General features: G+C 43.6%; 3 protein-coding genes across 9 annotated transcripts in view; 1 reads left to right on the top strand and 2 right to left on the bottom strand.

Moving 5' to 3' along the window:
- Positions 1-635: 635 nt before the first annotated feature.
- On the bottom strand, positions 636-14,386 carry tekt2 (tektin 2 (testicular)). 2 transcript variants are annotated; one of them, XM_063185852.1, is made up of 10 exons: positions 14,295-14,386; positions 13,435-13,603; positions 12,165-12,290; positions 11,300-11,505; positions 10,347-10,490; positions 9,354-9,468; positions 7,888-7,995; positions 4,726-4,869; positions 1,630-1,709; positions 636-1,150 (listed from the first exon to the last, which is right to left on the bottom strand). In XM_063185852.1, exons 2-10 carry the CDS (start codon positions 13,588-13,590, stop codon positions 910-912), a joined length of 1,320 nt encoding a protein of 439 aa, XP_063041922.1. In that variant the 5' UTR covers positions 13,591-13,603; positions 14,295-14,386; the 3' UTR covers positions 636-909. The 2 variants fall into 2 exon arrangements, with proteins under 2 accessions (XP_063041922.1, XP_063041923.1); XM_063185853.1 differs by lacking the exon at positions 636-1,150 and adding an exon at positions 1,278-1,374.
- Positions 14,387-14,684: 298 nt separating this feature from the next.
- olah (oleoyl-ACP hydrolase) lies at positions 14,685-23,603 on the bottom strand. Of its 5 annotated transcripts, none has more exons than XM_063185869.1 (7): positions 23,364-23,603; positions 21,230-21,358; positions 20,682-20,820; positions 19,509-19,608; positions 18,974-19,143; positions 18,029-18,111; positions 14,685-17,169 (listed from the first exon to the last, which is right to left on the bottom strand). In XM_063185869.1, exons 1-7 carry the CDS (start codon positions 23,443-23,445, stop codon positions 17,027-17,029), a joined length of 846 nt encoding a protein of 281 aa, XP_063041939.1. In that variant the 5' UTR covers positions 23,446-23,603; the 3' UTR covers positions 14,685-17,026. The 5 variants fall into 5 exon arrangements, with proteins under 5 accessions (XP_063041939.1, XP_063041943.1, XP_063041942.1 ...); XM_063185873.1 differs by lacking the exon at positions 23,364-23,603 and adding an exon at positions 22,675-22,747; XM_063185872.1 differs by lacking the exon at positions 23,364-23,603 and adding an exon at positions 22,198-22,298.
- The window catches only part of ago3b (argonaute RISC catalytic component 3b), a 27,663-nt gene continuing 24,844 nt past the window's right edge, over positions 22,853-25,671 (top strand). For both annotated transcript variants that reach the window (XM_063185845.1, XM_063185844.1), the window contains exon 1: positions 22,853-22,949. In XM_063185845.1, the coding sequence (XP_063041915.1) occupies positions 22,931-22,949 (19 nt within the window). In that variant the 5' untranslated portion in view covers positions 22,853-22,930. The remainder of the gene's footprint in view (positions 22,950-25,671) is intronic.

Raw genomic sequence — 25,671 nt, 5'->3', positions numbered from 1 at the left:
TGCATGTGCAAGGGTGTGCTTGTGTCCAGATTTATGTGTGGATGTTAATGTGTGCAAGACAGTAGGACTGTATGTGTGTCACAGTCTGTTTCTGAAATTTAATCTGAATAATATAAGTGTCTGAATAATAACATAAATATGTTCAAACCTTAAGTATACAGTTTCCAAAGCTGGAGAAAGATCAGATTTCTGCCCAACGTACATTATGTATTAACACACTTGTCACATAAGAGGAATCCGTTAAAGTTCAGAGAGGGCATATGACCGACCCTTACTAGCACAATGGACAAGGTCTTTCCAAGAAAACAAATAAAATAAAATCAAATAAAACCACACACACACACGCACACTACAGTACAGACAGCAAAGAGCTTGAAGCATTAAAATAAAAAAGAGATGAGATGGGAGAGATGAGATGAGAAACCACACAAATAAAACCACACACACTACAGAAGAGTCAGCGAAGAGCTTGAAACGTTACAATCAAAAAAAGAGTTCAGATGATGAGATAGACTTCCAACATTATGTATGCAGGACAACTAATATGAATCGTGAATGTCTGTGCATGTGTGTGGGTGAGCAAGATTAATATATAGTATATTCATTTTGTGAGAGACTGATTGCACAGTACGAAATAAGCTTTAGATCAAGGTTTTTTTTATCAGGTATGGTTATGGGTCAAGGATGGGAGATCAGAACTGGATTGGGAAATGTGACTGGATAGGGAAATCAAAGTTGGGAGTGATAAGGGGATTGGGATGGGAAGTGCGCGAGGTGAGCAAAGTGGACTGGGCCAGGGAAAAACGTGTGCGCAACAGGGGTCTGGAGTAGGACTAGGAATTACAGGGAGGGAAAAAAAGGAGACTGGGATCGGAAAAATGGGGTGAAATGTGGGAGCGTTTGTTTTTTTCACGCCTTGGTCACGCTGTGCCTGCCGCTGGAGTTGGTGAGCGGTACGACGGCTCCGGCGGTGGTGCCGATCAGCGCCAGGGCTCCGGAGATGGAGGTGGGGTGCTCGGGCTGGGCGTTGGCGGCGGCGATGCGTTGGCGTCCCTCCTGGCAACGCCGCAGCAGTGCCAGCGCCTCCTCCTTACGGGACAGGTCCTCCTGCATGCACGCCTCGTGCTCCTGCAGATCCTGCAGCGAGTTACTGCGGAGGGCAGAGAGAAATAGTATAGTGTTAATTTAACACTCTGGGAGTAAGTTGGGACAGGTCCTCCTGCATGCACGCCTCGTGCTCCTGCAGATCCTGCAGCGAGTTACTGCGGAGGGCAGAGAGAAATAGTATAGTGTTAATTTAACACTCTGGGAGTAAGTTGGGACAGGTCCTCCTGCATGCACGCCTCGTGCTCCTGCAGATCCTGCAGCGAGTTACTGCAGAGACACATAGTATAGTGTTAACTCAACACTCTGGGAGTAAGTTGGGACAGATCCTCCTGCACGCACACCTGGCACGAATGTGGTGAAAATACATACAGTACATGCTTTACATATACTTAGTACATGGGTGTGCAGCAATGCTCTCTCTCTCTCTCTCTCTCTCTCTCTCTCTCTCTCTCTCTCTCTCTCTCGCATCCACGCATGCACGCACGCACGCACGCACGCACACACACCCACACACAGGCTTACCGTGCTTGGGCCAGCCTCTGGGTGAGAGTCTGCACAGTAGCATCCAGCTGCTTCACCTCATCCACCAGCCCATACTGGACCTGATCCACACAAACACAAATACACCATCAGGCAACACGAAATACTCAACTCAACTGGACTTAAATAGCACTTCACATGACAAGCATAGCAATGCGTGTTGTGTGTGGGTGACAAAATATGGAGATAAAATGCATTTGACAAAAAACAAATATATAAAAACAATAATATACATTAAAAAACCCAATGAAATGCCCAATTGTGTGCAGATAAAATATTCTATTTTGAATCTAGATGAGGTTAGAAGGCCTGTGAAGGGTTTGTACTTTACAACGACCATAAAAGTAATGCTTTGCATATATTTATTTGTTAGTAAAATAGTTGAAAGCATCAGGACTAGGAAGGACTAGGATAGCCTTCCGATATTTTGACATGGTGTCATATTGTCAGTGCCTCAAGGTGATGCGTTGGTAACACTTTAGAATAACTACCTATACACAGCTTTATAAACACTTTATATATAATAAACCAATTATCAACTAAATGTTTACAAATATTTATAAATGGGCAAAAAATACTATGTTATGTTACTATGTCCTCCGAAGGCCAGAAGGCATGAAACCACATAAAGCTCACACAGGTGAAGTTGATTCCCACTCCACTGTGCAGTCATAGTTTGGCTCTTACTCATTTACAAACACTTGTAAATGCTTTGTTAAATGTGTAAAAATATTGTTAAATGTTAATTAAGTGTTTATAAACCTTTTTGGGTAGTTATTCTAAACTAAAGAGTTACTGATGCGTTTTTGGTGAATTGGTTCTTTGATTACCTCACACACACAAAAAAAACTTAACAAGGGAAATCACATTAGTAGAGTACTATGAATGCTGTGAATGTCTTGGCTGAATATTGGTGTGTGGGCTGGGTATTTTTGTCATGTGGGTTGGTTTGACATGCTCCGCGTGCTTCATTTCAACAATAGACATTGTGTGTGTGTGTGTGTGTGTGTGTGTGTGTGTGTGTGTGGTCTGTGTGTGTGTGTGTGTGTGTGTGTGTGTGTGTGTGTGTGTGGTCTGTGTGCGTGTGTGTGTGTGTGTGTGTGTGTAATCTGTGTATGTGTGTGTGTATGTGTGCGTGCGTGCGTGCGTGCGTGCGCGTTCCAATATTCGACCTTGCTTCCTCCACTTGTGCTTGTGGCCTCGTACCAGGAAGTAATATGTCATGATGACATCACTGGTTGCATATTGGAACGCACCCTACAGTATATCACGAAAGTGAATACACCCCTCACAGTTTTGCAGATTTTTGAGTATATCTTTTCATAGGAAAGCATTACAGAAATTTCACTTTGACACAATGATTAGTGACCTTTTAACAACTTACTTAACCGCTTAAATTTCTTGTTCACTCAGAAAAAAACTAAATACAGCCATTAATGTTTGAACATGTACTCACAAAAGTGAGTACACCCCAGATTAAAATCCGGTAGAGAAGGGGCTGTGTTGGCTCGAATTGTCTCGAATTGAAACAAAATGAAAAGGGACGAAAAGGGAGGTCATCAGTGTGCGTTTCAACCTTTCTTTGCATTGAACTTTTACATTTTGAGTCTGCATCTGGCTTAAATAGATTGGTGTGAGATTTGAATGCAATCCTATGGAGAATATCATGATCTGCTTCAGTAGTCACAGTGCATGTTGACATGCATGTTTCTTTTAGGTGTATTGCAATGTTGACAGCATCCATGCATCCCCAAACCATGTCAGTCCCACTACCATGCTTGGCTTTTGATAGGATACACTTTTTTTGTAAAACTCACTTGTTTACCACCACACATGCTTGACACCATCTAAAGCAGGGGTGGGCAATTATTTTTGCTCAAGGGCCGCATTGGGTTTAGAAAGTTGACCAAAGGGCCGGATGTCGTAGGCAACTTGCCCGTGCAAATAATAAGAATTGGTGTACGGCAGCATAATTACATTACATTAATTGTCAGTTATGCCATTCCTGCTAATTGTATCTAGATGTAGACTTTAGTAATCTTAGGTTTCCAAGACCCTTGTTTTAGGTAGCGCATTGAAGAATGAGTGACCATGCGAGTCTGCATTTTTTTCTGGGAAAGGCTCTGAGGGCCGCATGAAATGGTCGAGCGGGCCGCATGAAACGGCCGAGCGGGCCGCATGTGGCCCCCGGGCCTGAATTTGCCCACGTCTGATCTAAAGTATATTTGTTTATCTTGGTCTCTTCAGATCACACGACATGGTTCCAGTGATCCATATCCTTGGTCTGTTCATCTCTCTTGAGACCAAGATGAACAAATTTGCTATAGATGGTGTCAAGCATGTGTGGTGGTGGTAAACAAGTGAGTTTTACAAAAAAAGTGTATCCTCTCAATAGCCAAGCATAGTGGGACTGACATGGTTTGGGGATGCATGAATGCTGTCAACATTGGCAATCTGAAATACACCTAAAAGAAACATGCATGTCAACATGCACTGTGACTACTGAAGCAGATCATGATATTCTCCATAGGATTCCATTCAAATCTCACACCAATCTATTTAAGCCAGATGCAGACTCAAAATGTAAAAGTTCAATGCAAAGAAAGGTTGAAACGCACACTGATGACCTCCCTTTCATCCCTTTTCATTTTGTTTCATTTCGAGACGATTCGAGCAAACACAGCCCCTTCTCTACCGGATTTTAATCTGGGGTGTACTCACTTTTGTGAGTACATGTTCAAACATTAATGGCTGTATTTTGTTTTTTTCTGAGTGAACAAGAAATTTAAGCGGTTAAATAAGTTGTTTAAAGGTCACTAATCATTGTGTAAAAGTGAAATTTCTGTAATGCTTTCCTATGAAAAGATATACTCAAAATCTGCAAAAACTGTGAGGGGTGTATTCACTTTTGTGATATACTGTATATCTCGTCCCCGCAGGTGCGGTTCTCCAGGCGCGTGTGTGTGTGTGTGTGTGTGTGTGTGTGTGTGTGTGTGTGTGTGTGTGTGTGTGTGTGTGTGTGTGTGTGTGTGTGTGTGTGTGTGTGTGTGTGTGCGTGTGTGTGTGTGTGTGCTCTACCTCGTCCCAGCAGAGGTCGACGCCTGGCCGCTTGGTGCGGTTTTCCAGGCGGGTGTGGGCCAGCTTCAGGAAGCCCTGCTTGGCATTCAGGTCCATCTCCAGACCCCGGATGTCCTTCTGGAGCTCCTGGACCTCATCTTGGGTCTGCAAGAGGATGTCAAGAGAAGCTCTGGCTAACATGATCCTATTACATTACACTTAGAGGGCAGTCATGGGTAATAGCAGAGAGAGTAGAGAGAGAGAGGTTCCATTGGCCCATTGTTTATGGGTTCTATTATTGCAAGGGGAAGGGGGGATCCCCCTTTAGGCAGACCTTAGCAGACCTAAGGACTGTTCTATTCAATGCTAGGAGTATTATGACACGCCCCTTTAGGCAGACCGGAACCTGGTCATGTTAGGTGCCCATAGCAACCTATTACATTGGCATATCTCTATATACTTAACCCTATACTGCACACATTATTATCCCATCATGGAAAAAAATCTTACTGTGGTTTTTGTCACATAAAATGAACTTCTTAAGACATTTTTGCAATTTTTTTCAAAAAAAAGTTTTTTTGGGGGGTACTTTTAGGTTTGTTGCCATATGGCAACATTGTGCAGTTACGGAAAGGATCCAGTGTACATTTTCCCTCCAAGACCAAACAAGGGTCATACAACATTATGGATTATTTTATAGAAATATAATTGTTTTTATCTCAGAAAAACATTGAAAGTTTACCCACAAGTTCAAGGGAGTTACTTAACACATTTTTGCCACTGAGAGAACAAGTGAATACTGTTTATTATATCCCCGAAAAACAGTATTTCAGTGGTATTACTTTGACCAACCACCAATGATTATATTAGATATTAACACAATATCTGTGCATAGATTTGCACAAAAATGTGTATGGTAACTGTCTATAATATGTACATGAACTGATTTAATTTTGGAAGCCAACACTTTCAAGATGGCCGACATTCAAGATGGCCGATTTGCGGGCCAGGCATCTTTCAACATAACCGACAGTTTATTTGTCATAACTTTTGAATGGATGCTTGGATTTACACTAAACCTTGTGTGATAACACTCTATAATGAGTAAATAAGTCATGTAAAATTGTGAGGCCAGTGCTTTCAAGATAGCTGAATTTCAAGATGGCTGACTTTGAAGTTGGCAATCTTTCGAGACGGCCTACCTTTTGTTTACGCCACAACTTTTCAATGGGTGCTTGGATTTGCAGTAAATCTTGTGTGTTAATAATATAATTGGTTGATGAGCTGTTTGAAATTTCGAGATTATGCTTTTGAAATGGCTGACTTTCAAAATGGTTGACTTTGTACAATAATTTGTGATCGGGTTGACAGATTTGGACAAACATTGTGTGCAAATTAGCCTAATTATAACATACACATGAAGTCAAAACATTTTGGAGGCTTCAAATGGTCAAGATGACAGTAGCTTTATGCTCTAATCTGGGGTTTGGGGATTTTTGTGGTATACCTCTGGCAGTCTGGGGAGGCTGCATAGGCCTTGTTCGCTTTTCTGCATGTACTCAGAGTGAAAGCTCATAAAACAGTTCTGTACACCTATTATAACATTTTTAATGTTCATTACAGACTGCCATTTACACAAATTATAAATATTATCAGTTATCAATCATTCAATCAATAAATAAATCAATTAATCAATCAATTAGAATTGGGTATTTGTATCAATACACTTTCCCCATTGACCGTCTTGTTCCATTACCGCACAATGTTGCCGTATGGCAACATACCTATTTTTCAACATAAAATGGAAATAATTTTAGTTGGAAAACAAAACAAATGGTGAAAGCAGATCATGACTAACTATAGATCATCCCAATATTTTTTTAAATTTTGTAAATATTGCAAAAAGTGTGAAAAATCTTGGCCAATGCCAGAGTAATCTGTCAAGGACACACGCTCATGTACAGTGAGGGAAAGAGTGAGCCTGGGGCAGTGTGTGGTGTCAGGTGATGTCAAGAAACCACATAATTGGATAAAACAAGGCCACAGTTTCAATATGAAAACCAATCAGTGTCTATTATTTATATTTAAATACCAGGAAATGCCAAAAGAATGGTATGTTGCCATATGGCAACACCGTGCAGTATAGGGTTAAAGAATCTCTGGTAATAGAGGGCAGTCATGGGTAAGTGGTTAGGGCGTCAGACTTGTAGCCCAAAGGTTGCCGGTTCGCCTCCCGACCCGCCAGGTTGGTGGGGGGAGTAATTAACCAGTGCTCTCCCCCATCCTCCTCCATGACTGAGGTACCCTGAGCATGGTACCGTCTAGCCGCACTGCTCCCCAGGGGCGCCATTGGGGGCTGCCCCCTTGCACGGGTGAGGCATAGATGCAATTTCGTTGTGTGCAGTGTGCAGTGAACACTTGTGTGCTGTGGAGTGCTATGTCACAATGACAATGGGAGTTGGAGTTAACCAGTTGGGCTTTCATTTTCGCTCTCACTTAGATTGTTTACTTAAAGTTGCTCCTGGTGGCAGGGTGGTACCCTGTGTGGCAGCCACGGCCACCGGTGTGTGAATGTGAGTGTGTATGGGTTAATGTGACATACAGTGTAAAGCGCTTTGAGTGCTCGAAGGAGTGGAAAAGCGCTACATAAATGTAACGCACACCATACCATGTTATTCTGCCTAGCCCAGTAAGTAAAAGACCATTGTCATTTGAAATTCTGTCGTCCAGCCGTAATCAGGCCCGGATTAAGATGGTCTGGGGCCCCTAGGCTACATGTTTCAGTGGGGCCCCCCAGAATGCAATTTTGTGAACGATTTACTTAGACAGTGTCGTAATTATGCGTTTGGAATTAATGATAACATGTCTACCAACTGTATTCAACACAGTAGATGGATTTTTCAACATTGCATCTTGTTACAATTCTGCAATTTTTAACTTTGGGCCAATCAGGGGCCCCATGGCAGGTGGGGGCCCCTAGGCTGCAGCCATATCTAGCCTGTGCATTAATCCGGCCCTGGCCGTAATTGTGATCCCCCCCCCACCCGCAAACCATCAGACCCATCACCCAGGCCTCATGCGACGTGTCATTTGAAATTCTGTCGTCCAGCCGTAATTGTGATCCCCCCCCCACCCGCAAACCATCAGACCCATCACGCAGGCCTCATGCGACGTGCTACTCACAATCTTCAGTTGCCACTTGAGCTCATCCCTGGCCTGTTCCAGGTTATGTGCACGTTTGCGGATGGTGAACTCCAGGACCATCTCCTGGGCCTCCATGTCATTCTGCACCTGCCAGTGGGAGAGAGAGTGCATGTTCAATTGTCATTCCTATTTTATTTTTCTACTTCTTCTTCTTCTACGTCACATTCCTTGTAGTTGTATAATCAATTTTTTTCTTTGTTAGATTTTTTTTTTGTGGTCTCTTTACGACTTTATTTGACAGGACAGTGTGAGAGGTGGACAGGAAGCGAATTGGGAGAGAGATGCGGAGGGGCCGGCAAAGGACCCGGGCCAGGAATCGAACACGGGTCAGCCGCATGGCAGGGCCACAGCAGGGCCTGTAGTTGTGTAATCTAATTCAGAAATGGTGGCCATACCAGAGAGAGTAGAGAGAGAGAGGTTCCATTGGCCCATTGTTTCCGGGTTCTATTATTGCAAGGGGAGGGGGAGGGGGGGGGATCCCCCTTTAGGCAGACCTAGGCAGACCTAAGGACTGTTCTATTCAATGCTAGGAGTATTATAACACGCCCCTTTAGGCAGACCGGAACCTGGTCATGTTAGGTGCCCATAGCAACTTATTACATTGGCATATCTATATACTTAAAGAATCTCTGGCCATACCGTGTTGCTAATGGTAGTCGGGGTCGGGGTAGCCCGGGTCCTTTGCCGACCCCTCCCTGTCTCTCTCTCACCACTCACTTCCTGTCCAACTCTTCACGCCACCATCATAATAAAGGTAAAAAAAAGCCCCCAAAATTAAAAATAAATAAATAAAAAAGAAAACTAAATGGTATGGCAACAATGGGCTATGTTGATACCGACTTACTGGGTGTTGTGTTATGGAGGAGGTTGGTATTATTAATGGCTAAAGGGTTTACCAAGGTTAATGCTTTCATGTTGAGGAAGCAATTGTGGAAAAGTGTGGCGGATATTTGAAAACAACAGCCATGATCTCCCCTCCCACCCCTCTCCTGCTCTTTGCACGGATGAGCACAGCACTGGCTGGCTCGGATAATGTGTGTGTGTGTGTGTGTGTGTGTGTGTGTGTGTGTGTGTGTGTGTGTGTGTGTGTGTGTGTGTGTGTGTGTGTGTGTGTGTGTATGTGTGTGTGTGTGTGTGTGTGTGTGTGTGTGTGTGTGCGCGTGCGTGCATTTGTGTGAACACTGTTTCCATTTTACAGAGCCAAGGCCATGTGTGTACAGAGCCCGAGTGTATCCTCAGTCAACCCAGTGAATGGGCATCTAGCCGACCCTGAGAATATGCGCACTGACACCGAACGTGTCAAAAAATACTTGCATTGGATTAGTGAATGTGCATCGGAGTGCATCGAGTCGTTGCTTCATTTCCTATCCCTTCAAAGTGCAAGGTAGCTGGCAGCTGACGTTTTGCTGCTGTGTGCGCGGTGCTCTGCGCGCTGCCTTTCCTACCTGTGCACGTGTGATACTCATGTTCTCCCTCAGAGCCAGAGAGGCCTGCATGTCGTCCTTGGCTCTGCTGATGTTGTAAATGCTAAACTGCTCCCACTGCTGGGGGGTGCTGGTACTGCAAGTCACCCAAGAGGGAAAAAAGAAAAAAACTATTAGTCACTATTAGCCATGACATGACATAGAAGTATTTTATATATTTACAGTATATAATATATTTTATATTATGTTATATTATATTACAGGGTTTCCCAAACTGTGGTGCGTGCACCCCTGGGGGTGCGCGGCCTGCTACAATGGGGTGCGCGGACTGAATAGAGCAATGGTGGATACCGGTATGTGTGTTTTTTTATCTAACATTAATGAACACAGGGTAGTTTTAATTGTTTGGTGAATTGTATGCTGGAAGGATCCATCTGAAGTGGAAGCTTAATTTATAACTCCTAGACTTGTCATGCAACAAGTTCCATTAGAATGATAGCAGAAAAAACTTCAGTTCGATTGTAAATGAAGCTTGCCCACAATGTGCGGCTGTGCAACATTTGCTTAGGTGGTATGCGAACCACATTGAAATATAAAAGGGGGTGCACAAGGAAAAAAGTTTGGGAACCGCTGTTATATTATATTATATTATATTATATTATATTATATTATATTATATTATAGTGTGTGTGTGTGTGTGTGTGTGGTGTGTGTATATATATATATCCTTTGCCATTTATCCTTTGCCAATTTATTTATTGTGACAATAAAGTTGACTATGCCTTTGTTTTTTGCTAGGAAACATACGAGAAAACACAAAAGATAATATGACAAATTAAGAAAAAAAAACAGAATGGACATAAGTTATGCGGCACGGAGAGCTTTGTCACCTGTCAAGTGTAAAATCTATAGAATGGGTTAACCCAAAAGATTAAAATTGTGTTTAAAATAGTCTCTAAAGTACAGTTGAACTAACATATTGGTAAGACATTGACAATAATCCCACACACACACCTGCATGGGATCCGTAAAGGGTTGGGCTTCAGGGAGATCTGTGGGGAGGCGGCGTTGAGTGATAGGCAAGACACGTCCACACCCAGCGCATCCCTCTTGTTCTGGAGGTCCGCGTTCACCTGGTGCCATGCCTCTTGCAACAAGCTGATAAGCAGTTACATTACAGTTACATTACATTTAGCTGACGCTTTTATCCAGACCGACTAACATTTACTATTTTTTCCAGTTGTTTACAGTCCCTGGGGCGATGTGGGGTTAGGTGCCGCCGCCTTGCTCAAGGGCACTTCAGCCATGGATGCAGGTGTAGGGAGAGGTCAGGTGGGATTTGAACCTACAACACCCAGATTGAAAGACCAACTCCCTAACCGTTAAGCGGCTGCCCCAAGACAAGCAAGATGGAACTTTGTCAAAGAAAGGACATGTTCTACACTAGCCATTGAAATGCTTCTAACAAAGGGCATGTCACACTACGTAGTAGCAGTACCGGTAGTAGTAGCACTGTCAAAAATGGCATACAAAACCCTGCTCTACCTTGCAAGCTCACAGTTCACAGAGTATAAAAATGAAAAAAAAAAACTGCTCTAATGTGCTCACATTAAAAGAGCAACTTAACATAGACAGGAAAATATGCACACACAAAAAGGTCAAACCAAAGAGATAAACCCCAACCCTACAATTTTCAAAGATATGAATGAGCAGGGGCGCTGCCAGAAATGCTGGGCCCCATGAAAGATTCGAATTTTGGGCCCCCTTAAGGGCCCCTCTCAGTGCTTGGGCCCCCTTAAGGGCCCCTATCAGTGCTTGGGCCCTTAGAATCTGTACCACTTCCCCCCCCCCCTAGCGGCCCCCATGTGAATGAGTAAAACTTTTCGAGTTTGAGTGTCCAGTCATCTTTCTTTAACCTTATGACATAAAATAAAAGACAATATAGTTCTTCTCCCTCTGTGTCTCACCACAGCTGCTCGAAAGACTGGTCGATGCGTTGCTGCAGCATGCGCTGGCAGCTGTCAATCAGCTCCACTTCCTTCTTTAACTCCGCCTCCACGGGGTCGCTGACCAGCTCTCCTCCTCGCCGGCCCTCCCACAGAGCCAAGCACTCGATGGTGACCTCCAGCGGCAGCACCGTGTCCGCCAGAGCGCGCTCCGTCTGCTCTTTGGACTGCAACATCGTTTTGGACATACAGTATTACATTAGTAGAGTAGAGTAGAGTAGAGAGTAACTTTATTGATCCACGGGGGGGAAAAGTAGTTTACATAAGTACACATAATGCCCACATGGACATGAACATTTTCAAGACACATGTAACACACACATGGTGAACCAGACAAAGAAGGTGTAGGTCAGAGGGCTTCGGCGTTCTTTTCAGTGGTGCTAAGGTGCTATTTGGTTAAACGTAACTTGGACACAATGTGTTGAAGATGGATATCTTCAAAATGTTGTGTTCGTATTTTATTTTGAATTTAAGTTTTTCGTATTTTATTTTATTTTTTATTTTTCTATGGAGACCACGTTTTGGGTCGTGTTGGTTTGTCTGTCTATTTGATTTTGGAAATGATTAAAGTGATTAAATTTTGGTGGTGATCCGGATCACGATCCGGTTCCAGGAATCTTTAAAAAGATTCTTCGCCATTGCAGAACCCCACAAAAACAAGGCACAAAGCCCTGAAATAAATTAGGGTGTAACATAGTCCAAATGTTCTATCAAACAGCTTCCTTGGCAGAGGTCACTTTCTGAATGCATTTCTAGTTCCAAGTTAAGTTTTCATCTTTGGCCAAGATTTTATTTTACAGTTACTACAGTATGTGTCACAACGCACCTGAGTCAAGACATCCATTTCCTTATCCACATCCTTGGCGCAAGCCTCCAGCTTGGTCTTCCATTGATTGAGGACGTCGATCCTGTCACTCAGTTTGCGACTGCTGTCAGTTTCGTCCCATGTGGTCTAAAAAGAAAAGATGAAGGCAAGGCAATAGCAGGGTAGACGACATGAAGCAAATGTTCAAATTCAGCATGTAATCAGCTTTAGGCCCCTATTACATATTGCAAACCTAATCTGAGCCATGGTAAGCCATGATATAATGTACTTTAAAATGAGCAAGATACTTTAAAATGCCTTAGAACAGGTATTTCCTACTGGATGTGGCCTAGGGACCACCATTCAGACTAAGCCGCGGTCTCTGCGGCCCACTGTGTTTGGGTATGTGCATGTTTCAGGGCCGGGGGGTGGGGGGGTCACCTTATCGAAGTTGATTTGGGGATCATTGTGTGGGAAGGGATACTGGTGTGAAGGAATGAAAATACCCACCACCAGGTATAAAAACACTCAACAGTTATATTGGTGCAACAAGGATAAAATTGAATCACATGGCCATTTAAATGCTTGTGCTTGTTAAAATGCACGGTAAGTCAAGGACCACCAGCAATACTACAATGGACCACCTGTGGGCCAAGGACCACTGGTTGAAAACCTCTGGTTTAGAATACAGACAGTACTCATTTAAGTGTAATAAAGCAATGTAATGGAATGGCCTATGTTTTATTTGTAAATCCATCCACATACAGCACATACAATCTGTATTCTTAGATGGTAAGGGCAAAGGCCATTATTGGTCATTATAAAATTGTACAGGGGTTATATCATCAAACATTTTTGCACAGCCTCCTCAGGACACCTAGCCTGTAAAATATACGATTTTTGTTTTGTTTATAAACGTCGTGCTGTGAGGAGGGGCAAGACACTGGCAGCCAACCACGTGAGCTATTTTTTTGACCGACATCGGTTTCCGACCGACAGAGGTTGAATTGTGCGCAGCCAGGTTTGTGCAGCCAGGGGAAAACCAGAAAAGAAAAAAACATTTCTACAAAACCCCAAAAGCATCGGCCCCTAAGGACTGGACTGTTGGCCCATCTGGGAATGCCCTGCATGCCAGATTACCAATCAAGGCCTGCTTGTATAGCAGGAAGAAGGGGCTGAGCTCCATTCAGTACACACACATACAACAACCCAGGGCCATGCCCACAAGAGAGCATTGCCCACCCCGGCCTAACAAAACGGCTGCAAGATGCAAGTAGGCGCTCGTTCCTACTTTGGTGCTGGTCTCATTGCGGAAAAACAGGCCTTCCTGCCGCACGCTGTGGGATACTTCCCGGTGGTGGATGGCAGTCTCTGACAGCTGCTTATTCCTGGCCTCCCACTCCGGCACGGTGTGGCGCAGGCCTGGCTTCGCGCTTAGAGTGGCCATGTTGACAAGCAGCCTTAGGGTGGAGATATCATGTTATAGGACATGCACAGACAGACACATACACTCACTCAGTCAAGACATGAGATAGCCAACCGAACCATACAATACCTCTATCATATGAACAGACACTGGCTACAATGCACTGTGTACAAACATGTAATCTGATGAGCAGTCCTGATTATTTTACATTTTATAACATGTGTGATTCATAAAATAAAGGATTGATTAATTACAAGGTTAGGTTAGGTTAGGTATTCAAGTTGTAAGTCCTCCCCTACAACAGCTATGTGTTGTTTGGTAGGCATTTGTGATACTAAAAGGATGGTGGGATAGGACGCTGAAATTGTGTCCAATTTTGGAGACCACCAATCAAGCCATAGGCCTACGTTTTGCTGGTTGAAAATGTTCATTTGTTGAGAATAGCTTTTTTAAGCAGCACCAATCTGAAACATATCTGAAAGACAGGATGACGTTTCACATCATAGGCCTATATACAACGTTAAATAATGTTACAGCTATTCTACAATATCCATTGCGTAACTCCATTTATAACGTCTGACTTCGTGCCTACTTCCCCACACATTCAGCAAATTTGTAGTTTGCTAATTTCACTATATTTACCATTAAAACGTCACCCGCAATATTGAAGAGATAATCAGTTAATACAATGCGATGTTGGCGGTACTTTATGAATTATAACCCACCTTACGCTACAGGAGTTATAAGGGCAGCTGTCCGTCCGCTCCAAGGCGCGAGTTTGCAGTCACCGGGACGCGCGAGGTAACCATGCCCGCTGACGGTCGCCAGGTAACACACAAAGCAACATGTCAAACGGGCTACTTAATAATTGAAGTGTCATGGTAACGGCCTGCAAAACCCCTAAAATGTGTCGACTGTAGTTTTGTAGAATGCTGCGTCACAATGCCAGTTTGGAACCTCAGAACCGAGGGAATTCTATTCTATCCCTGGTCAGATAGGGAAAAAAAATATTAGTTTTCAATAATTTTGTGTTTAAATGCTAATTAGGCTGTGTGTAATTAAATATGCAACAATTTGCATATATTTTGAAGTGACAAATTTCACTGTCTGAAAAATCTTTTTATTTTGTTATTAATATGTTAAATACAAATACAAATAGAAATGGGGGTCCGCTGCAAATTGGAATAAAAAGTATAGCACAACATATTGAATAATAATTCATGTACACACCAAGATAATAAAAAATAAGCTCAGCAATATTCCTATTAGTTAAGAACGGCATTATAATAACCAATTGTATCACTAAACATTTCTACTACTATTACTGTTATTTTATAGGGCCGATAAGGGGCACTGACACACAGACACAGACAGTAGACTATGGTTGTGAAAGGGGGTGCACAGGAAAAATAGTGTGCCACGACCCATGCAAGGTTAGGCCTTGCCAGAATCTACAAGTATATAGGAAGCCCTGTCATGGTAAATGTAGGAACTCTTGGCCCAGCTTAAATCAGTAGTGACTTGAAATGTTAATAAATACATGAGGCTACATGAGTAAAGTTAGAGCTGGTGTCTGCACCTTTGTCTCTCTCAGGAAGTTTCGCTCGGTGCGTTATTCCACATGAGTAATTCAGGGGGGAAAAGAACGACAACAACAAAAAACAAAAGTAAACAAAAAAGCTGTTGTGAACAGTTGATAAATACAAATGTACCAAAACTACAGCTCCAGGCCACTTTATTAGAATAGCATGAAAAAGTTGATTTATTTCCATAATTCCATCAATAATGTTAAACTGTCATGGATTGTAGATTCATGGACCAGTTTTTTAACTATTCCAATCATTCAATTTTTTCTTTTTACATATTTTGGTCTTCCAGCTAAAAAAACCCATGAATTGGGGAATTCGCATCATATTGTAATAAAATCACAATTTTCTTCATCAAAATTCGTTTCACATCAGTGCACATCAAATCAGTTGAAATCTGGTACTTTCTACATAACATGCAATGTTCAATACTTGGTTAGGACTCTCTCTGTCTTAATAACGGCCATGATGCGTTTAACATTGAAGTCAATGGCAGAAACAGTGCATGGGAGTAATGGAAGCCCAGATATCCTTGATGCTTTGCCGTCAGCTGTTCTTGTTTGCTGACCTGGTGTCCCACACTTCACTCTTCAATATACCCCGTAGATTTCCATGCCACGTTTTGGCGCTAACTCACAAGTTTAATTCTAAATCACCAGAAATGAAACCCCATTGAAAATTGTTACTACAACCAGAGATAATGTCCATAAATTAATTGGTAATTGGTAATTAATGCACTGCAATAAATATGCTTCTTAGATAATCCACTAAAAACAAAACAAGTCCAACAGGCGGACAAAGATGCGTCCACTGGTTGCTTATTGATTGAAATGAACAGGTGTACAGGTGAACAGCATAGCTGCAATTATGACGTGGCGTTCGGTTACTGTGTAAAATATATTTGTGAGAGAGGTTTTCTTTATGAATGTATTCATCATAAACATAAATCATGCCGTTTGGACATAAAATACTGAAGATTTTTTATTATTTTGCTCAAAGGTTTTTGATGTGTTGAGTATATTTGATGTAAAATAATGGCTAGAATGATTACCTGGCCTGTCTCTCAAGACCTCATCCACCAACCGCTGTAATTTTGCGTTGTGGTGTTATAGAAAACTGTTCTGCTCTTCTTTTGTTTTCAATTTTCTTTTCAATGACAGGATTTCCTGGCTCATGTCAGTTACTTTCTGCCCCATAGTGGAAATGTCAGAAATGAGGTCTGATCTGACGACCTGGGGGTCTTGAAGTTAATACTACAGCAAAATATTATATCGTAAGTGTAAGGATATTCATGAAAAGGCAATTTCTTCACCCTGTCCAGTTTCTGTAGTTTCGGTCTGCTGACTTTGGCATTGTGACGTGGCGGGTGCCCGATTTAAAGAAAGTGTTTCAGACAAAGAAAGCGTTTCAGACGGACAGACGGACAGACGGACGGATGGACGAACGTACACAGCCTCTTATAGAGATGCTTGGACGGCGCATCTGAAAAGCATTTAATCCATAGAAAAGTGTCATTGGCTGTGGTTACACCACCCTGACGTGCCAGGTATACCACAGTCAAACATGTTTGTGAAGATTCTCCTTCATCCAGGGCATGTTATACAAAAAGTTAAGCTGTAAGCAAATTGACTTCTTCTGGAATCCTGAGCTTTTCGAGCTTAAAGAAGAAGCAGAGTTGCTTAGAGATCAATGAGTTTCTTTGAAGACTTTCAAACATCTTTCTTTCCTTCAATCCCAAGAAACAGATCAATGAGTCTCTTTGAAGGCTTTCAAATGTCTTTCTTTGAATCCCATACAGGAAAGATACTGACATCTCATGGGACTCTCAAAGGTGCTTCAGTGGGTCATGTGTGTATATCTACAGGTCACAGTCACAGGTAGTCCATCTCCGCTGTCTCCAGGTGTTTAGTCACATGGTCCAGGATGATCTTCTCATTGGCTGCCTCCTTCAGGTAGAAGTGGGCACCTGGCAGCATCTGGATGCTGAAGTCTCCACTGGTCATGTCCTTCCAGGCTGCCAGAGAGAGAGAGAGAGAGAGAGAGAGAGAGAGAGAGAGAGAGAGAGAGAGAGAGAGAGAGAGGACAGTCAACTGGCAGCACTTAAAAGAACAAAAGCAATACAACTGCTTTCATCACACAGACACACACACACACACATACACACGCACGCACACACACACACTTCAACAGATGTGCCCACAGATAGGGCTTTCAGGCCGACCAGAACGGAGCCTGAAGAGTGCTTATCTGCTAACCGCCCGTGTTCATACCGGGCTCTGAACTTTTCCTGCACGTGACTGTGTTACCCGGATGAACCTGCTGACGGCCACGCTGTCATCACGGTTCCCGGAGAAAAACCTAGTATTTTGCGGTTCGCATTGCGAACCAACTTTCCGGTTTGCGAACGCTAAAATCTGTGGTGTGAACACGACGGACGGTTCGCGATTAGGTGCGAGAACGGTCACCGGCACGGTTCTCAGTCGGCCTGAATGCGCTAAGAGAGGGAGAGTACAGTAAGGCACAACTTTAGGCTCACTTGAATCGGCTACATGTTTGGACAGTTTTCAGCCCATTTGAATGCCAGCATAGCCTACTACGGCATGGGTTGATAAATGACCTATACTTCAGTGATGTACAGATGAGATTGTCAAAAAACAATATAAAATCCAGCATGCATTGCCTTAAGCAAACCATGGTGTGTGTCAGTCACTTCAAACAAGGCCTACATTCAGCTAACTCCTGCTTCCATATGTCATATCCACCCATCGCACCCCCTTTGCATTGTGGGTCGTGGTTGCTACCATGGCAACAACAAGGGGTCAGGTCACATGACAGGCAGTCACAGGTGACAGGTAGAGGGAGTCTCAGCTGACCTTTGAGATCATGTGGCATGTCTTGCTTTCCATCGAAGCAGGAAACCGGACAGGACAGGAAGGGCGTGTCTGGCCGAGGGCATCTGGAAGGACATAATAATAATAATAATAATAATAATAATAATAATAATAATAATGCCTTTCATTTAAAAGCGCCTTTCAAAAAACTCAAGGACACTGTACAGAGAGAGGCAAAATAAAACAAGACAGATAAATAGATTGTAAACAAAAAATAAATATATAGAAAATAGATAAAAATAAAATAAAACAAAATAGAGTTAAAGAATCATGAAGAATAGGCTAACTGAAACAGATGAGTTTTAAGGCATGACATCATATGAGGCATCAATTATCAAACAGTATTTTTTTTTAATACTTCATTTCAATTCTTAATTAATCTGTCTCACTGTCCCTGGACTTCTAGAATCAGATTTCGTACACCTCTAATGTACGTACAGTATGTCTACATCCTGTACATGACGATAGATTTCAATAATATATGTACAGTATGTTTATCAAGGCAAGACTACAGACTGGAACACCCAGAGAACACAAAATTGTCTTCATCCTTTTATTTTACTAGAAGGGCCCCTGCCCTGGACCCTCCATCCTCTACTGCCCCCTAGAGGAAGATGGCATTTCACTAACTGACAGCTATGTTTACCCATGTATCCCATGTTTTTTTTTGAGAGAGAGAGAATAGTGAAGGACAGACAGGAAGCGAGTTGGGATGAGAGACGGGGAAGGGCTGGCAAAGGACCCAGACCTGGAATCGAACCTGCGTTGGCCGCGTTTGAAACGAGTGCCCTACCGTTAGGCCACGGTAGGGCCAACCCATCCCATGTTCACTAGTCACCTATGAGTGCTTGGCGCACTCCCAAACTATGTTTACAGAAACATTATCAGTATAAAGCTAAGCTAGCTTCCATTTTTTTCTACACTTACCTATAGGTTTCAATTACATGAAGGTCTGCCTTCAGTGGGGGAAGGAAAAGCTTCATCACCTCCGGATTGGCCAGTAGTTCTGGGGGCGTGCCCCCGATGGTGCTCATCCAATGGAGAAAGTCCTCGTCTGACAGGCCACTCCTGGAGGGTGCATTGAGGCGTGTCTCGGACTAGACATGATCAGTAAGTAAGAGCAAAGGAAAACACTTTTTAAGCAACACTATTCAAACAATGTAATGGTTAGTAGCGGAATTGTGATGCTCCAAACTTGGTTTGCGCAGTCGTAGCCCGTGAGTACAAGGCGGCAAAACAAATTCATAACTGACTTTAACCCTATAAACACAGAAAAATCTGAAGAGGGCCGTCTGTAACTCCCTTCATTCACTCATCTATGTTTTATGTGGAATTCCGCACCCAATGAACAACCTCCGCAAACTCTTTTTAATCACATTTTTCAACTCCTTTGTATGTCTAGGACATGCAAGTAAAGGGGCTTAATGTGTGTGACAGCCTCTGCTAAGTCTGTTGTACTCACATAAGGAGCAGACGCTCCAGAGAGGAAGACGTGGAGAGGCTCCATGCCGTGACTTCTCTTCAGGTACTCCGCAAAGGCAAAACAGGACATGGCACCAAAGCTGACAGGGACAACAGGAAGAGAGTAGGTGTAACTTTTCCCTTACGAGATGTGCTAATAGGCTCTAGTGCTACGTGGGACAAGTATCTTTTCTGGTCTCGTTACAGTGTTAATCAGAGGTGCTGTGGTAAAATATGTACTTCTTGGTGAATATACAGTGCATCACAAGCTGTTCTTAACTGTCCCATTTTGATGGTCTCTTCAAAATGGAATGACATGTAAACAGGATGAAAGGATAAACTGTATCGATACGTGGATGAACTCTTATCTGTCATTTAAGATGGTGGATAACCTTTTAAGAACTGTGTTCAGGGCTGGACTGGTAGTCTGGCATACAGAGCATTTCCATGACAGTCCTCAGGGGCCGACGCTGTTAATTTTTTGTTTGTTTGCTTTCCCCTTAGAGACTGGGAGTGCGTTGCAATATGTGACCTTGCCTCCTCCACTTGCTTCTCTCCTCACACCAGGAAGTAATATGTCATGATGACATCACTGACAACAGCATTATATTTCAATATCTTGCAAAGGCTCAATTGTAGAGTCTTTTTCTCATTTGCAATTGGGATGGTGAATGAAAAACAGTCCCTCAAAAGTTGTTGTGGCTAGGCTGACAGCTGGGAACTTTGTCGTTTTCTCCACGGAGGAGGGGCCAGGAGGCGGGACAAGGAGACAAGCGCAAGTGGAGGAGGCAAGGTCGCATATTGCAACGGCCCTCAATTTAGATGGGGCGACCCATTGGTCTGTTTTATAAAAGACAGTGAAATTAGCTAATCATAATATCGCGGAAGGTCAGGGATGCCTGTGTAATGGATGCCAACTAGCAGAGTTCAGCGTGGAACGTTAGTAAACCTCCCTCCCGAAGCCTCAATATAGTGTGGTAGCGTTGGGCTATCGGATCGGCCCTTTAGCGAAGCATGCTCATACTGTGACTCCCATTGCCGAACAGATGTAGTTGACGAGGTGGCAGGTTCGCGTCCCCAAAGGGTACGAGCTGTGCAGGAACACCTCCGTCACACCTGGGCTGTTTTTCTGTCCCAGTCCAGCCCTGATTGTGTTTGTCCTCCTCCGGCTCACCTGTGGCCAAAGAGGGCAAAAGGCTTCTCCCTGAGGACAGGTAGCAATGCCCCGACCACCTCCTCCACCACCTGCTGCATGCTCTGGTGGAACGGCTCCTTCATCCGAGACTCCCTCCCAGGGAGCCGTACAGCAAACACTATAGTACAGTACATGGAAGAGAAAAGCCAATAACTGACTTATAACAGATGTCATAATCATGGATGTGTGAAAGGAATAAAGATTAATTATTGATTATTAATACAAGGATACAGTGTCATTTTATGAACACGCCACCTGTTATGTTGCACATTACTACATGATACTACAATGTAAACAATAGCCTAATAGAATAGAAAATCTTAGTCGTTATAATCATGTAATGAACTATTGTATATTTTACAGTAAGTAACTCCATTACATACCGGTAGTAGGCCTATCATAGTGGGAATCATGTTTTCTATTCATTGTGCAGACATGATGACAGCATTGTAATTCAACTGGAGTTAGTTTCGTTTGAGCCCAGATTTAGCAACCCACGTCTTTGCTGTGAGCTGCCCGTCACTCACCTTCGACTGAACTCATCAGGTTGCCCCATCGCGCGTAGTGGATGGAGCCTCCTCCTGCCCACGGGAAACATATGAGCCGAGCCACCGCGTCTGGCTTCTTGCGGAAACAGTTGATCACTTTATCCATTACTACACAAAATAAAGATCAGTCTGAAAAACAGGGAATTGGAGAAATCACGCACACCGCGCATACCACCATATTACATGGAATAACCAGGAGGATATCTGATTCCAGTGAAAAGGCATAATCAACGTGCATGGGCAGGGCAAATGGACTTTGATTTTTATCATGCGAGTTCCACCAGCTGTTAACTTACTTTAAATGTAGCACTACTTCCCTCTGTTAGTACGGCTGATTAGATACCCCGTGAATGACACGAGAGTATAGCAACTGTATACGAAGTTTTGACATGATTACTAAATAAAATAAAACTTTGCTGTTAGACTAAACAACAGTTTTCTTCATTCAGCTCTAGTGCAGCATTTCCTGTAGGCTACTGCTTCTGCTTCCTCGGCACATTTCTACAGCCGTATGCCAAATGCCGTACACTAGCGCCACCTGGCAATAACCCACAGCTATGAATCACACAGATGAACACTTATCATCTGTGTAAATCTGTTGTATTAACTCACCACCAAGCAGGCTACTAAGTTCAAAGTTAAGGCACCATCAAAGTGCAATTGAGTGCAATCAAAGTGCAATCTTCTTGAGAAGATATTGTCAAGATCGAGTGGCCCTTGAACAAACATGCTGAATTGAATTAGAATCAATCAAGAGTTACATTTTAGGAACAGTCATGTGATGAAATGTCATTAAATGCCTCCCACACTGTCATGAAGTGGGTGCGAATTTGGGTGGCATCTGGTCGTTTAGACATTCCTAATTTTGCTATTTCAAAGTCAGCTTTGCATTAAAACAATAACTGCACTAAACAATAAACAATGTCTCTGTCACCAAATGTACATACATCATCATCAATTGTCCAAATATACCAGAATGATTGAATAAATACAATTTTGTGCAGCACAGACTGTACTTGTTCAGAACACCAGAAATTTGACATCTGACTCCCGGATGTGACGATAATTTCGACAGTTGGTATTTCCTGTTGGAATTCCCTGACGGGGAAAGGGAGAAACGCCAAACCGGTTACAGGAGCGAGAGGACCGGGGGTAAACCGAAGTCACCGGGGATAACAAGTCCCAAGACCCTCAATTTCGGTGCCGTGAATGAGGCATTTACTTCCCGGCTGCTCCCTCTCCTCTCCGTCAGTATTGTTTGACATTTCCGACGCCTCATTAGCTTGCTAGATCTGCTACCACAACCGCCCAGAGACTGTTCGAGGTAGCTAGCTGGCTAACCAAACTAGCTATAAAAATATTTTCAGAGACTCTAGGGAGTTTGTTGGAAGGCATTGGTTGTCAGCTGGGAGCAATTACGGAACCTCGACAGAGTGAAGGATACGTCGTGAAGTCGGCGCTTGTAGGCAAAGAAGACGGAGGCCGGGTGGACCTCCGGCCAAGCGGACCCCCCAAGCGGGCCGTTTTTCACACCAGCGACAGAAGCCGGGGAGTCGTCTGCAGACAGGCGTTGTGCGGTGAACCTGCGACACCGGAGCAGTAGCGTTGAGTAACGTTAGGGAAACTTGAACCGAGTTCGATCATTGAGAGCCGGGAAGTATCCGGACAGAGACCTCATGAATGGAAATCGGTACTACAGGTAGGCTTCCTATTCTACTTTTTATGTCATCCACTCGCCGTGGCAAGTAAATCAGTTGACAAAGTTTAGAAATGTCGTTTCAGAAGGCCCACGACAACATGTTTAGGTTCTGACAGTTTCTACTGAAAACGGGCTTAGTAAAGCATATTGTCTTCGACGGGGACTTAGATGCATTTGCCAGATGGACTCCAAGGTGGTATAAAATATGGGTTTCCTTACCACAGGTGCAAACAGAGATGACACGTGTAAGTCGGAGGCAAATGCAGACCATACGAATGTCTTTCTTTGCCAACTGTCTTTTTTGTATCAGAACAGGTTTGGCAAGCAAATTATTCTGTCTGGCAGTTGGCGTGATGGTTTTCTGCAGTCACCCAATGCCATGTGTGCGGTTAGAATGATGGCCACGTCACTCACGTGAGTGCGGTTCGGCTGTCACCCGCAGGTGTTGCTCTGCTGCTCCGTCAGGTGCGTGGCCCTTCTCAAAAGCCGTGGCCATGACAACGGCCTGATGAAGAACAACTCCAGCTCTGTCCGTCGGTATCACGAGATAAACCGCCTGCTCCTGTTCCCATATGCAAACAATACAATAGGACCAAATGTCCCGTGTTTTAGCCTGCAGGAAAACTTCAACCCTTTCACTTTTAAAACATAATTCTCTTACTGCATGTGCTCATCTGCCCTTTTATACTACTTCTGACTGCCCTCTGAGATAAAGTGGCTCATTTGTAGGTAGAATTTGATTGCTGCACCATGTCTTAATCCTGTCATGCACATCATGATTGGCATAGCAACACAATGCAGCTGATGTTGCATTTTGATTTACCTCACAAAGTGTTTTTGCTCACCACTTCTAAAAGAACACCCAACAATCTGAATTCAGTATTCTCTATCGCTCTCTCTCTCTCACACACACACACGCACGCACCAACGTGCACGCACGCACACACACACACACACACACACACACACACACACACACACACACACACACACACACACACACACACACACACACAGTGAGGCCTGGTGTAGCTGCAAGCTGTTGTGAGAGGGGCACTGGTGTTTGATGGCTACAGAGAGGGCAGATTAGATTTGAACTCTGGGCCCTGCGGCAGCACAAGTGTTGCCAATGCTCTTGGCCTTGAAAGGAAGACATTTTGGAAGTTTCAGAGTTTCTCACAAGCGTGATTAAAAAAAAAAAAAAAAAAAACTTGCCCTGATGTTTAGTTTGTCACAACTACTTGGTGTGCTGGCCTTGAACCCACCACCACCACCACTAAAAGAAAGTAGTAGCTTGTTCAGTGGCTGCATTCCACATTGTGGAGGGATTTTGTTGCAAATTGTGCTTGGAGGTGTGTGCGTGTGCGTGTGCATGCATGCATGCATGTGTGTATGTGTGTTTGTTGTAAAGGGTTAAGTGTGTGTGTGTGTGTGTGTGTGTGTGTGTGTGTGTGTGTGTGTGTGTGTGTGTGTGTGTGTGTGTGTGTGTGTGTGTGTGTGTGTGTGTGTGTGTGTGTGGATGCAAAAACCTGTGCAGCTGTGGTAGGAGGGAGGGTGGAAGACACCTGTTCTTCTCTTCTTCTCTGCCCTCCTCTTCTTTCTCCTCTCTCCTCTCCTCTTCTCCCCTCTCATCTCCTCTCCTGCTGCTCAGTGCTCTGGGTGACTAGTAGTTGCTATGGCGAGGCGTCTAGCCACACAGGTACACTGTCGTCATGGTTATACCTCAGGAGAACATGTGATCAGAGTCAGTTTGTATAGTGCCAGAGACTCGGAGCACTATGTATAGAATAGATGGACTAGAATTCTATTTTAGAAGTCCATTCTGTGTCAGTGTGTGAGGGAGAGAGAAAGCGATTCAGTGCAGAACACCATTCTGTTAGCTAGTCTAAACACAGATAGCCTGACCTTAGTCGTTCGTAAACTTCTGCTCATTTATCACCATATCCTTACTACTTCTCACTAGTAAAAGTCTACGAGGGTATCGTAATTCGAGGCCTAAACACAGGGATCTCAGCATACAGTCGGAGCTGTTGGGAAGACAGACGAAGAGAATGATTAGGCCTCAGTCATAGTGAACTGCTTCCTATTTAATGGTGAGGCAGCATAAAAAATGCAGTGTTTCGCCCTCAGAGCTCTGTGGTTAAGGTGTCCACCTCAACGGCCCAAAGGCTGAGGGCATCCCCTCGCAACAAATAGAGGAGCACTTTACTTGGATTTGGGCTAATTGGACTGTAGGTTGGAGGTTGTGTGTTTGACAGTACTCTCGGTCCGTCATTTGAATCGCATTTATATTAGCTTGAAAGCTTAAAACAGATGCGCTGACAAGAACATGAGTAATACGAGTAGGCCTATATAATATGAATATATTAACATGGCAATATGAGTAATACTTGTCCAGTAATTACGTCAACCATCCCTCTTCCCTGCACCCTCGTAAAGCAGCCACAACCTTAACTATCAAAGTCCCCTGTGAGAGTCAGTAATTGAAGTAGGTCAGTCTGTGGCCTGACAGTTAAAGGGACAGTTGGGCCAGAGAGAGTAGAGAGAGAGAGGTTCCATTGGCCCATTGTTTCCGGGTTCTATTATTGCAAGGGGGAGGGGGGGGAAATCCCCCTTTAGGCAGACCTAGGCAGACCTAAGGACTGTTCTATTCAATGCTAGGAGTATTATGACACGCCCCTTTAGGCAGACCGGAACCTGGTAATTACATTGGCATATCTCT

This window comes from Engraulis encrasicolus, chromosome 20 (genome assembly GCF_034702125.1).
Source record: "Engraulis encrasicolus isolate BLACKSEA-1 chromosome 20, IST_EnEncr_1.0, whole genome shotgun sequence".
Lineage (NCBI taxonomy): Eukaryota > Metazoa > Chordata > Actinopteri > Clupeiformes > Engraulidae > Engraulis > Engraulis encrasicolus.
Note: the sequence above shows the minus strand (reverse complement) of the source record. Positions and strands in the feature narration are given on the sequence as shown.

What these genes read in the sequence shown, in the direction of transcription:
- tekt2 (XM_063185852.1), bottom strand. Translation starts at nt 13,590, where the DNA reads ATGGCCACTCTAAGCGCGAAGCCAGGCCTGCGCCACACCGTGCCGGAG. An exon ending in CAGTCTTTCGAGCAGCTGTG is followed by an intron (nt 10,491 to 11,299) that starts GTGAGACACAGA and finishes ACTGCTTATCAG; the next exon opens with CTTGTTGCAAGAGGCATGGC. An exon ending in CAGAGGCTGGCCCAAGCACG is followed by an intron (nt 1,151 to 1,629) that starts GTAAGCCTGTGT and finishes TGCCCTCCGCAG; the next exon opens with TAACTCGCTGCAGGATCTGC.
- olah (XM_063185869.1), bottom strand. Translation starts at nt 23,445, where the DNA reads ATGGCCACGGCTTTTGAGAAGGGCCACGCACCTGACGGAGCAGCAGAG. An exon ending in TTTGCCCTCTTTGGCCACAG is followed by an intron (nt 19,609 to 20,681) that starts GTGAGCCGGAGG and finishes TGTCCCTGTCAG; the next exon opens with CTTTGGTGCCATGTCCTGTT. An exon ending in CATGTAATTGAAACCTATAG is followed by an intron (nt 18,112 to 18,973) that starts GTAAGTGTAGAA and finishes ATGTCCTTCCAG; the next exon opens with ATGCCCTCGGCCAGACACGC.